Source organism: Columba livia, chromosome 5, assembly GCF_036013475.1.
Source record: "Columba livia isolate bColLiv1 breed racing homer chromosome 5, bColLiv1.pat.W.v2, whole genome shotgun sequence".
Taxonomy (NCBI): domain Eukaryota; kingdom Metazoa; phylum Chordata; class Aves; order Columbiformes; family Columbidae; genus Columba; species Columba livia.
In genome coordinates, this window is record NC_088606.1 from 26,057,149 (window position 1) to 26,070,519 (window position 13,371).

Consider the following 13,371-nt stretch of genomic DNA (forward strand, 5'->3'; position numbering starts at 1 on the left):
AAATATAGTTACATTCATAAGTAGTTTGCAACTATTGAGTTGGTAGGAAAAAAGGGGTTCTTACAGTGGCAGTGTTATCAAACTAAGGACCCCTGTACGATCCACTGGTTCTATGTACAGGGGTAAGCTGGCAGCTCTGGCTGTCTCTAGCATTGACAGCAAGGGTAAAACCAAATAATTCATTTTAGCGTCCTGGTGAAGTCTTTCAGGCAAGCTTAGAGCCTTCAGAAAATAAATAATTGGCTAAAAATGGTGCAGCAGCTGGATTAAGCCAAATAGCAGTTAAAACAATTTAACAAGGATAATGCTTTAAAATGTCTGTTGTTGCAATTTGTCATTTGATAGCTCAAGTAGAAAGGCTTACCCAAAGGCATTGAGAACTAAACTGGAAGTAGAAAGGACAATAAAGAAATATTAGGAATAAGCCATGGGAGAGTTCTGCCACTGAACTAAGCCTGTGTGGAAATAACAGTGGGAGCAGGAGAACTGAGCTGCAAAAGAAAAAGCCCTCACTTGGCACACTTCACCTAAGCAATTACAAAAAAAGTGGGCTGGAGATTTTTTTTTTGGTAACTGCTAATTATGGGATGTGGTGGCTGTATTCATAGTCAAGGCTGAAACTGTGTGTGTGTGTGTGTGTGTGTGCAGAGAATGGGGAGGTGGCAGCGGGACTGCACGTGGGGCTGGCTAAAAGCAGTTTCCTTCTTTATCGTAAAGCATCCATCACAGCTGGCAGCATTGGGAGTCAGGACACGAGGTTCAAGTTGAAGCTAAACTGACAGAACAGCCAACAGCCTCCAGCTGTCGTCTTTAAATTGTACAACAGTCAGTAAAAATAGAGCTGGGGTCTAGTCCAGAGGCAGCGTGGCACAGACAAGCTGCAGGGAAGTGCCCTGTGCCTGCTGTGGTGTCTGTCACTGCAAGGGAAGACGCAAACAGCAACCTCAGGTGAGCAGCTGGACAAGATAACACGCCTAATGCACAAAATTATTAACGCTGCAGTTTGCTACTTTTTTGTTGTTGTTTTAAAATGTTTGCCACCATGTTCTTGACCATTTTGCTGCTTTTTTGTGATGTGTATGTGGTATACTTGCTTCTGTGCCTAGTGTAGGCAAGCAAGAAATTCTACCTTGCTTTGCAGTTTTAATTATCTGTATTATCTATTACAATGAGCATGCTTAGAGCAATCCCCTGCCCCCTCCTCTGTGGCCATTTTGTTGAGAAATCCTGGAGTGCTCTCCAAAGTAAGAGTGATATTTTTGTCCCTCCCAGCTTCCCAACTGCCAGTGTTAAAATCTGAAGCCTAAAAACTAAATTCATCTTGAGAGAGTAAACGAACCCCTAATATTAGTTTGCTGCAGCCATTTCATCTTCAAAGGCAAAGGTCTGGTAGTGCTGAAGCATCATCACAGAGCCATGACTCCTTCCTCCCATGTCATTAAAAACCATAAACACTTTCAGGAAAATGCTACCCTCCCACACTCTTAGTTTTGAAATGGTGGGAGACTTGCTCTACATTTTGTCCTCCCCTTTGTAAAGCTTTCCTGTATGGTCATTAATGTAGTATGTTTGTAGTAGGGAAGATTATTAATTCCTCTTCACTTGAGCTGCTTCTGTAGTACCATGTTAACAGTGACAGTGCATTCATTTTCAGGAGATGTTTATTAACAGTTTTGTTTTCACATTCTATTCAAAAAGCAGCAAGCATCACTTTTGGCATGCAGAGATTCCCTGTACAGCTAAACAAGGACAAAGCAGCTGGGATTTTAAAATATGGTTCACATGATTTAATTTTATACACCTCTGAAGAGATTACTCAAGTTAGAAATACTTAATTTAAAATTACTATTGTACAATGGAAATCACTTATTCACAATATTCATAGTTATTTCATTCTTTATTTACAAAACACTATCCTGAGAATTTTCTATTAAGCTTCAATTTGAGCAAAGGAGTTTATGTATACCTAAGTAACAATAGTTACTTAATGTAAGGAAAATGCCATTAGGAGAGTAGAGAAAGGGTTTGGCACGTTGCTCAAATGACTGTCAAGTCTCCTGTGGTGGTTCTGGTTGTTCTACAGCTGATGGATTTGACTGAGGTGGCTCAACTCTATTTTCAGGATGTGGTGGTGGAGGCAAAAATCCAGGTCGTTGAGGTGGATAGTGAGGGTAAGACCTCATCGGAAATGGATTTCTTACTGTGAGAGAAGCAGAGTATTCCAGTTAGTGTCAGTTGTAACAGCAAACACCTATGTCCTGCTACCCCATGGACCTTGCTGCTCAGCAACAGCCTAACTCAATACATGTCACAAAGCAGACCACAGTAAATGTTCTGTTCCAAAGAGACAAAGATGCTCAGAAGGGGAGGACACATCAAGCACTTTTTCCAGTGGTTACCTGCACCAGGCTCACAGCAGCAGCCAGTGTCTGTTAATGGGCGGCTGCTGCCACCATCGCCTCTGCTCTGTGGTGGCAGCACTTGGCTCCCACACCTGACAAATACTCTGGAAAATAACTCTAGCTCTGCACAGGTTAATCAGAGAACAGCGAGAGGCAGAAGCAGCCCTTCAGTCTGACACATCTTGTTCCACTAATGCAAACTCCAAGGAAAAACAATTAACAATTAATGATGTCCTAAATACATGCTTTTGTATGGATACTGGCATACCTCAAAGCTAAAGGATGAAGCTTTAAGATTTATATATGATGCAACCTCATAGGAGGAAAAGGATTAAGGTAAGCATCTACTTGCTTTCCCACCCTAAAAATAACTCTTTAAATGCTGAAGTGTGTATGTGTGTTTTCCAGCCAAAGCTAGCATTTGTAAAAGCATTATCAATATAAGCAACTGTGTAGAAGCCAAAGTGTTCAATGCAATTAACCTTCATCAGAGAAGATGCTCCCAGTTACCTGAACTGAGAAGCAGTACGTGCAAATAAAGAGTTAAGTATTCACCCAGTGTGATAACTCACTACCTGCACAAAGCACACATGTTCATCAACTTAGCTTGAAGTAAGTGCTGGCAAGTGCTACGTACTTGGCAGTGGAGGGCGTGGAAGCCCGAAGTCTCGTACTGGAAAACATTCACGTGGTCCGTACACGCCAGCAGGAGGAGGGGGAGGAAAAGGGGGACCCCGTCTCATGAAAGGTGCTCTGGGATCCACTGGCATCATCGGCGGTCTGACTGGAGGGAAGGGTGGAGGAGCAAACCCTGAACTGACAGCTTCGCTTTCAGAAGCCAATGGCTGATCCGGTAGTGAGTTCTGCAACACAACAAAACCAGGGAAGTCAGCTTAGGGAAAGGGATATGGGGCCCACTTTGATGTAGACAGGCACACTGGCTCACGGCTTTGCCTTAGCTGAGGCATAATCCTGAGCAAGGATGTCTCTGTGCACTGACCCTCAGCTTGGCCACAGTTTCATCTTTTGGGTTGTAATTAATTTTTAGCAGGTATTGTATTAGTCATGCATCAAAACTAATTCACAAGACAATTAAGTGCTGTGTTAAAGGCACACAATTTTATAATTTGGACTTAAAAAGGCAATATAACATAATCAACACACTAGAGACAAATTTTCCTAAAAATTTTGCAGAAAATTAAAGCTTCTTTAAATAAAATTTCTGTTTAGCTACTTACAGTAAGGTTAGAGTGATCTTTCATCCCATTTCCACTTGGTTCTGTTTGTGGGCTATTTTCTGAAGGTGTTTGTCCATCTGTATGCAAAAGTTAAACAAGCTATTTAGTGCTGACCTCCTTCTCTTCACCACTGATTTCAGTACTTTTTCTGAAATCCGGATATATAGGCAAGAAAAAATAAATACTGCTGTACCAAGCAACTGTTCTGGGGGCAGACTGAAAGACAACCAGGAACACAAAGCTATGCCGAATATCTTCTCCAATTTCTGTACAAGTTACACGTGAATTACAAGGTTGCAGGTTTTACCAAAGTTTCTTGTATCCAAATAAGGCTTTTCCTTTCATTTTAGTTTCCCCTCCCCGCCCTTTTTTTTTTTTTTTAAGAAGTTTACAAGCGCAATTTCCTAGTGATACATCTTACCGTTACTGTAGCAGTTCTATCTTCCCCTCCTGCTAATACTTTGTTTCTTTGGTAAGTTCCAACCGCAAAGTTGGAGCCTGGATTTCAGTACTGTGAGACATTGCTCTTCTGAAGCCAGGTGGGGTGTTGGACGTTTGGGTTTTTGTTGGTGTTTTTTGTTTGTTTGGGGGTTTTGGTTTGTTTTTTACTTTTGTTGGACTTTTTTGCTATTTTTACAAATACTCACCCAAGTCTACTGAAATTAAATGCCCCTAATAAAGCACCATTCACATATGCTTAATGACCTGCTAAATGCTGGCAGCAAGATTATGTAGCAAAACGCTCTTTCCATTAAGTAGGTTTTGAACTGCCCAAGAAGTGAATACAGATTTTAATTTTTTTTTTTTTTTTTTTAAACATTGTTGCTTGCCAGCTGTTGAAGAAAAGGGTAAAAATGGATGCAATGAGTTCAGACAGTGCACTCCTGCCCTTCAGTCAGCATCCAGGTGCTAAAAGAAAGACCTCAGTGGAACACAAAGTATTAGGAAGCAGAAGTGAAACACGGGGAGGCTTGGGAAAGAGGGGAGGGAAGGTGAGCGGCTGTACAGAAACAGAACTGCCTTCCAGGAGAGAACAATTCCCTGTGAAACCTGAACGTACAACCTGAAACAGAATTCAGCATTCCCAGTTCCCAACCTGTGACAGCAAGTTAAAGGTTCTCCCTCTTATTGCCAGAAATTGGGCAAAGATGGTACGTTACTACTAATAATATCAGTAACTGAATACTGGGTGGCAAAGTTCTGTTGGCAGTTTAATGGCTTCAGGCTAGCTGATGAATAAGATGCATGTGACTTACTAGCCATTAAATAAGGATGAAAACTGTTTAATAAGTGTTAAGGCTTTATCTCTTAAACTGTTCCAGTGATACGGTTTAAATCACCAAAACTTGCTGCTGAGTTTCTGGCTGTTGCTAAGTATCATTAACCACAATTTACATAATTGGCCAATTTAAAACAAGTGGTACTTGGGTTGGTGAAACGTGTGATTAAGTTGGGTGCAACTGCAAGTATGGTAAACAGTTCCAAGAAGGAGACCTCAGGACCTTCTAGTTCAGTACAGAAAACCAGTGGACATTTGAAATTTTTCCATTATTCTTTCAGTCTTACTGACCCCAGCTCTTTCTAACTTCAACAAATGTGGCATGGAAATGCACATGAGGGTTTGTGATACTTTAACACTGTCATGCCAAAACAGACTCGAGGCCAATCCTGAATGGTTAACACACAGAAAAGTGAAGGTGAACAAAAAACAAAACAAAACAAAACTTATGCCTACCATTCTCTGAGTCCCACCCCAACAGAAGAGACTGCTACTGTTGGTAACAGGGAAAGACTGAACCAAGGCCAGCGGATGTTAAAAGGTTTTGACACAATGGAACATCAGGGCCATGGTAGCTATCAAGTTGTCCTCTTACCACAGCTTACTAAATATAGTCAACATACACCATGAATCTCCATTTAACAGTACCACGGAAGCAATTCTCACCTGTTTTATCAAAAGACTGCATGTTATAAGTTCGTAGTTCTGCTGGTCCAGAAAGTCTCCCAGTGTTTGGAGGATTAGGGAAAAATCTTTCTTGTCTTCGAGGAGGAAGAACTGGATCAGTGTAAGGCTCACCTAACATTGAAGAAATCACGAAACAGGTCAGCAAACATTTATTCCCCCCATTCCATATAACTGGAGATGAGTTATTATCTGGGTATCTCATGCTCTTCTAAATATCCAAACTGACTATTCATCTTAAAAAAATCCAAACATAGGAATTCCACCATGTACTACAGCTTACATTTCTAAGGATCTGCAGAAGACAAAAGTTCATTGATTTTCAGTTTAACATACAGTAGAATTTTGAAAGTTATGATTGCCTACATTATAAACAGTGGGGACTCAAAGGTTCAGCACAGCAGTGAAGGTCAACGGCAAAATAAGGTACTATACGTTTTAAGCCATTCTTAGATGAGAATGCTGTTTGCTGTTACGTTTCATAGCGCTGTAATGTGTTACCACTACCTCCTTGCATCAGATCTAGCAATCAATCACACAGGTACAAGACAAACTGTATCAGTGAGATCCAAGTGCAAAGCTGAGGTAAGAACACAGCGCAGGCCAAGGAAACACAAACTCTCTGCAGTGTCCTGTCAACATATCAGATCTGGCAAATGAGAAACTGCATCCTGAGCAGACTGAGTGTTATCATCAGGCTTTCACATAGATGCGTAGCAACTACAACATTGCTTGCTGCATCTAATAATTGAGGTACTTTAATGTGTATACTTCACCTAATTTTTAACTTTTTTTTTTTTTAAACTTGTAGCATTTTTGCTTCTTTGTTACAGGTACACAGGAAGGTTGTCATTCCCCCCACACTGCTTACTTCAGTAATATCAGTAGTATCCTCTCAAATTATCTGTCTTCCTTGAGTGACAATGTGAAATACAGATGTTTAGCTGAAGTAAGAGTGAAGACCGATTTTGTTGTTGTTAAATATCAGAGGCAGTATCAACACGAAAATATGTACCCAACAGGAGGATTGTACCATGGTACTCCTGTACTATTAATGTAAAATTAAAAAAATAAAATAAAATAGTATTTTTCAACATTAGCTAGCTTTTATTTATGGCTAACGTGCCATTAAAGCTTTTTACTTCCTCAGATCTCTTATTAATCATCCAGCCCAGACAGGTCTTTTGATGCACTGAACAAACCTCCAGTAAAATGATAAAATCAAACAGCTGATTGTACACTGCTAGTAATAATATACATTTAAAAGATGGCACAGAAGAAGTGCAAGTGAACTGCACCACTCAAGAAGGGGAAAAAGCCTACTATTAAAAAAACCCTTTCCTGTGCAATTGCACATGCATTCCAAGAAAACTTCATATTTTTAAGCAAAAAATACTTAAATACATACACTGCAAGTCAGTAACCCCATTTTTCCACAGATACAGTAGGTAAGCAGAGTATGATACCTGGTGGAGGCAGAATTATCCTGCGTTCTCTATCCCAAGGCGGGGACAGGGACCCAGTATCTGATGGTGGTCTGTGGGGATCAGTTAATCTGTCAGAACTCAGTTCTCCTCTTTCATTACCAGCTTCATACATGGCAGTTGGTCCTCTGGATCCTAATCGAAGAAATCAGATAGCTATTTACCCAGGTACTTTAAATCCTCTATTATGGCTTTCTTCATCGAGTCTGAAAATAGTAGCATGAATCATGGAACGCCAACACTGTCAAGATTTGAGAGATGCATGGCTCCACAGGACTTTCCAGCTGTTTTCTGATGGCCAGTTATGTTTAATAGAAGTGTTTAAAAGGTTTCTTTGGAATGAAAAAAACTTAGTTCAACAAGAGTGTTATCTAGAGTACCTGCACTTTTTTTTTTAATAATAATTTTAAGAGTTTTGGTTCATTTGAATCAGAGAAACTAGTGGCCTCATGACAAGTCTTCTCAGTGCTAAAAAACCTGCTGCTAATCAAACTAAAAATCAGCACACTGAAAACTAATACCCACATAATGAGAAAATACACTCACATTCACTCTTCTGGTTCTAATTCTTTGTTCAAGAAAAAAAATAATAGGAGAAGACCAGGTAAACACATAACCAAGTGCAAGAGAAACTGTGAGAATCAGTGATTTTAGGTTGCAAGTTTCCTTTAAAAGAGATTTTGTCTGAAAAATGACAGAAATACTGAATTCTGGTATCTTTCTCTAATTCTCTAAAATTTGAAGCCATTTTGCATCTTGTGCAAAGTGAGATGAGCACTATAACTGTTCTATAGCTGGCATTATTTAAACACATCATTTGTTTAATCTGCTCAAGTTACACTAGTGCTGCCTTTGCACAGTCTCTTTTCTTGCTAATCCTGCATCCTGAAATCCAGTTTTTACTCTTCCTCACCAGCAGAAGGTAACCTGCGATTTGAAGATACACTGGACGGCTCAGTTTCATTACTTACTGTCTCTACACAAATAAATTGTCAAGTATGATTTTGCTTGTGTGTTGTATGGCTAGAGTTGAACATTCAACCTCAAACCTTTTTCTGACTCAGAAAATGAATCAACTTTCATATGTACTGGATATGCTTTTTACAAAGAACTAAAATAAATAAATAGTCCATGCTGGTCTTTTAAAAAAATCAATGCTGATTAGTGAAATCCCTATAGGAAAGGCATTTAGACATATTTCCCATGAAGTAAGTACAGGTTTCAATGGGTATAACAGTAGTAGTAAATTAAATTATAGCTTCTTTATTACCTGTAACAGATACTGAACTCCACTCTAGTATTTATCTACACTATTTCCATCAACATCAAAAATATAAAGCAATAGTGGTTTTCTTCCCTTACAATTCACAACATCACAGCTTGCTTTGCACTTAAGCATCAATCTCCGCATTTGACTCCTTAGACACATCCTTCCTGGTCCCTTTTATCACTAGGGAAGAAACTGTTTCCACATATGACAGCCCCAAATTTAGAACAAAGGGAGGAAAACAATTTATCCAATCAGTAACTTCCTAGTATCATGACCCTCAACAAAACTGTCTCATGTTATTGACAACATAGGTACCCTCTCCTCTCGCCAACTGTAGACCATTGAGATGGATGCGGCAGTATTCTTTCTTCAGAAACCTAACTGACTCTTGTTTACTTTGAAATCATAAATTTCTAACAGCAGAACCCCACTTTTCCAAGAAGTAAACCAAGACTGATTAAGTTTGGCTTTTCACTTTTCTCAATGTATGCTTCTAAAATGAATCCACTGACCAAGCCACTCGTACCAAGTAAATTTTCCACTGTACTGTTACACCTTAGACAGCTTTAGAAGCAAATTGAAAAACAGGAAGAGTTTGTCTGATTAACTGTTTATATTGAATCGGTTGGCTCAATACTTTTTGTCACCAGCAAGAGGAAAAGGTGTGACAGGTTTATAGTAGAGGAGAGAGAAATCCAGAACAGATATGTTTTCAAATTTAAGAATTGTACCTCTTCCTCCTCCTCCACCTGGAAGCAGAGGTGAAAGCCTTAAAGGACCCTCCAATAAAGTTGGAGGGGAAAGAAAAGCTCTTGTTTCAGATGAAGGCCGGCCCATTGGTGAGGGTCCATATGGGGAATGCTCTGGAACAGTTAAAACAAAATACTCAAGTTCACAATATTCAGTTTAGCAAACTGTATAAAGTAATTAACTTCTCAGGTGAAGTTTAAAACTAAATTGTATAAGCGAAATAAAAATGGTGCTCTAATTACAATGTGTATCATATTCCCAGTCTACTCTCATCAATACTACAAACGCTCTTAGTTTCAACAGAATACTCAACATGACCTAGAGTCACTTATGACCCAATTATTTTTTTTAATGACTGTTATTTGTACATACACATGGCCAAGATAGTTTCCAAACAATTACATATTTGTGGTCTTGGGAAACAAAGCCATAAACCAAAACAATTAGGCTTTATTTTACAATTCAATACTGTACCTCTGCCAAATGGTCTAACTGGGACATCAAGAGCATAAGGATCTTTTTCTAAAAGGTCAAGTTTAAATTCTGCTTCAGTTAATCTGCAAATAAACAACAACAGAAGTAGTAAATAACCAAAACTGCAGAAGTTTTACTGGATTGCACTGTTTATTGCTAGGCTTTCTACTTAAAGGGTATTTTATTCCTCAAAGAAAAAGAAAAAAGACAAAGGATGTAACAGAACTCTGAACTTAAGAATTCCTGAAAGCATTTCTCTGTGTTGCTGTGTTTAAACCGTAATTCAGAAGCAGAAGTGGCATGTTAGATGTCACAATTCCTAGCATGATGTTACTCTCATGAGTACTCTAAACTACATTCCAAATACTAGTTAACTTCATACCTAAAGGTTCCCCTCAACCACCACCACCTGATCTGTTAGCTCAGTATTAACTTCTGAGATAAGCGGTAAAATCACCAGGTAAATACAACATCTGGTTGATACACACTTATTAAAAAACAAAATCAACCAACCAACAACAACAAAAAACAACACAACACCCCCAAAACCTTTGAGTTCCAGTGCTACATTCTGTTTCTTTCCTGAAATATTTCGATACTTCTCATAATTCTTAAGTTCTTACTTTCTTGCACATTATTATTAAAGGAGCATTCAAATGACTCCCTTTCTTTTAGAACTCAAATGGAACACTGTGCTCTCTCTGCCTTGTTTGAACCACGATTGATTAATATAGGTCTAGAAAACACCAAACTGCATAAATCCAAAACATGCATGTTAAATTGCATTTGTTTACATCAGGACTGCACTTACTTTTGCCTGTTATGTGCATTTTCTTTTTTTATATCACTGAGGTGTCTTTCAGCTGCTCGGGCTGTCAGCTTTAGGGAGAGACAAAAGTTAAATGCTTAGATATTGCTGTTTATTAATTAAATGCTTTGTAAATGGGACAGGTCCTAGGTCCAAGATATTATTTTCCTACCTGAAGTGTGTGGACTAGATATTCATGCCTAGTGTACAAAGCATATGAAACAGAGACCAACATACATCACCAAAGGAAATTAGCAGCTCTACTACCCAAATTTTTAGAGAAATGATATGACTTTCTTGCTTAGAACAGCAGAAATGAAATTCTTTGGCTGTAGCTGCTTTGAAGTATCTAAAGAATAGGTACAAGATTTAGAGTCTCAAATCTTATATAGGAAGTTTTATTTTAAAATCATAGAGTTAAAGACTGTAAAAATATGACCATGAAGCACTACAACTTTTAACAGGATTCTCTCTTAATACAGACCACTCTGCGAAACTGAAGAATGTATTAGTCAGGAGATATTTTAAAGTTTCCTGTTTGGGGGAAAAAAGGTAAAAACGGATTTTGTAGCAACATTCTTAGGAAGCTGTCAATGGAACATACTGTTCTCACAGGACATAACGTCTTCCATTAGTAGATAAAAGAAGTGAATAACATCCATGGAAAATCTTAAAATGGCATTGAAACAAGGCCAAAAGCTTTTATTATTAGCAAAATGTCACACATTTATTAAATGGTAACATGTTATCCAGCAGATTTATTGCTATAGCAAATAATATTCTCATATCTTTCTACTGTGCTTGTACGCATCCAGCTTAATTATTCCAACTATTTTTATGGTAAAAGTATTTTTAACATGCTTTTGTGTATTTCTGCAAGAAAACTGTATGTTTGAAGGTGACAGGTTAATTTTGCTTGTGTTTTTAGTAAGAAACAAAAAAGTGATAAAGCAAGCTATTCAAGTAAGAAAAGGAAGATGCACAAAGTTCAGAAAATTCAGTATCTGGAACTTACCCAATTATCATGAGCTTTTTTCTCATGTGAAGTAATCTGTGGAAGCAAGATTCATCAAATCATTATTCATCTAAAAAATAAAACTTAAGATTGAGTATAAGCTCTTATTAATAAATTTTATGTGTGAATAATTTATAATTAAACGTCTAAACTTAAAATTTAACTTTTTCATAAGGTTATTTTGTGATTTCTACTATGAAATTGTATCAGTCAAAACCAGAGGGCACTAAGAAGGGGAAGAAAGAAAAAAAAGAGGCAAGGAACCACCCAACAAAAGGAAGCCAAATGTAGCGCCACAACCTGCCTCAAAGTGGTACTTCAGCTGCAATAACATCCCTCCTACTTGGCACAGATCTAAGTAACACAAAGCACATACCTGATTCTGGTAAGAACGAATGGTTCTTTCTAGCTCTTCTTCAAGATCTTTTGCTCGCTGTCTATAACAAAATTACAATTTATGACATTGTAATAAAATATGGAGGAAAGCAACTTTAAACATAGTAAACACAAGGTGTACTCAGATTTTTTTTTTTTAATCCAAAAGACAGTATTGTCACCTAGGCCCAGGAGACACAGAAAAACTGTAGTAGCAGTGGAAATTCTAGGGCCCAGATTAGTGTAAACAGGAATGTAAACAAAAGAACAGAACCCAAATAAGCAACACCTCCCCAGCTTTTCAGTGGTGTGTGCTATATTTCCACATACACCCTAGTAAGCAGCCTCACCCAGCTCAGCAGATGTACCAACATGGCTGGAGCATCACGCTGCCACATGCTACTGCAGTCAGTCCCGAGGCACAGTCACTTGGTCTAAAATTTCAAGACCACAGAAAGTACAATGCCATCTCTGCTGCCAGCTGCCCCGTGCACAACCTTGCCAGGTTCTCCATTCTCTCAGGAGGTGGGCCAAAGACACCTTCATTGTTTAATAATACTCCATTTGCAATATTAACATTCTCTTTAAGATGTCTACAATGTTCACATTCTAGAGTAAATCAAGAAGGGTGAATTCCATCTTCCTGTACGAATACTGAAGAGTGTCTACAAGAACTTAACATTCTAGAGAAGAATTAATCTAATTAACTCTTCAGGAAGCACTGTTGGTCAGTGTCCTTCAGTGAGGGTCAATTATCCCATAAACATTGAAGGAAGATGGCAAATACACATTACAGATTGAATAATTATGCCAGAAAGCAGAGGTACCGAGTTGGTGTAACACAAAACATAGCAAAGCAATTAAAAAATAATCACAGAAAATATTCCCATATCACAGTATGTTACTAAAGAATTTTTAAACAACAGTACTATTTGACAAGCTTAGAGATACAGAAATACAATAATTATACAACATAAATATGTTAGAACCTACAGGAAAACTGAACATTGCATTTATTTCTCAGCATTCTCTTCATATTTTTATCTCTGTTCAGTAAAGGAACTAGATTAGAGACCCACTTCTACCATTCCATTAAAGCTAACATGTCAATACAATTAGCATTCAAATGGAAGAAAAGTTGCTAGTGATCTTTCATACCTAAACACTTTAAGAAAGCAGAAACTGCCTTAGTATGTATTATTACACCCAAAGCGGCATGTAACATACACACAAAACAAAGAAACTGGAAGAAAAGACATTCACTTACACTGGCGTTTCTATTAATTCTCTATTGCCTTTTGTTCACTTAGGAACAAGTGATTACAGTAACTAAAATCTGTAATTACCTGTAGCTGTTTAGTTCTTCAGCAGCATGATTAATTTTTTCATCTACTTTAGAAAGCTTTTCTTCTTTCTGTAGGCGTTCTCTCTCTTCTACTGTCAGCTTCCTTTAAGGAAATTCAAAAACTATGGTTAATTCTGTTTTAAATCAACAATTTTGTAGTTGGTCTGTCACGAAAAACTTGTCCAATTATTTAGGCATGACGAATACATGATATTCATGCAGATAAAGAGGTGTATAGGCAACATAT

The 13,371-nt window shown here is 38.1% G+C and overlaps 1 protein-coding gene across 6 annotated transcripts in view; it reads right to left on the minus strand.

Moving 5' to 3' along the window:
* Window positions 1–1,643: 1,643 nt before the first annotated feature.
* Window positions 1,644–13,371, minus strand: part of MIA2 (MIA SH3 domain ER export factor 2) — a 37,658-nt gene continuing 25,930 nt past the window's right edge. For 4 of the 6 annotated variants that reach the window (XM_065063962.1, XM_065063960.1, XM_021287424.2 and 1 more), the window contains 11 exons: window positions 13,126–13,227; window positions 11,781–11,841; window positions 11,405–11,440; window positions 10,393–10,460; window positions 9,582–9,664; window positions 9,089–9,220; window positions 7,070–7,222; window positions 5,586–5,717; window positions 3,641–3,717; window positions 3,040–3,265; window positions 1,644–2,200 (listed from right to left, as the gene is read on the minus strand). In XM_065063962.1, the coding sequence (XP_064920034.1) occupies window positions 2,049–2,200; window positions 3,040–3,265; window positions 3,641–3,717; window positions 5,586–5,717; window positions 7,070–7,222; window positions 9,089–9,220; window positions 9,582–9,664; window positions 10,393–10,460; window positions 11,405–11,440; window positions 11,781–11,841; window positions 13,126–13,227 (1,222 nt within the window). In that variant the 3' untranslated portion in view covers window positions 1,644–2,048. The remainder of the gene's footprint in view (window positions 2,201–3,039; window positions 3,266–3,640; window positions 3,718–5,585; window positions 5,718–7,069; window positions 7,223–9,088; window positions 9,221–9,581; window positions 9,665–10,392; window positions 10,461–11,404; window positions 11,441–11,780; window positions 11,842–13,125; window positions 13,228–13,371) is intronic. The other 2 variants (XM_065063963.1, XM_065063964.1) reach the window with 1 other exon arrangement.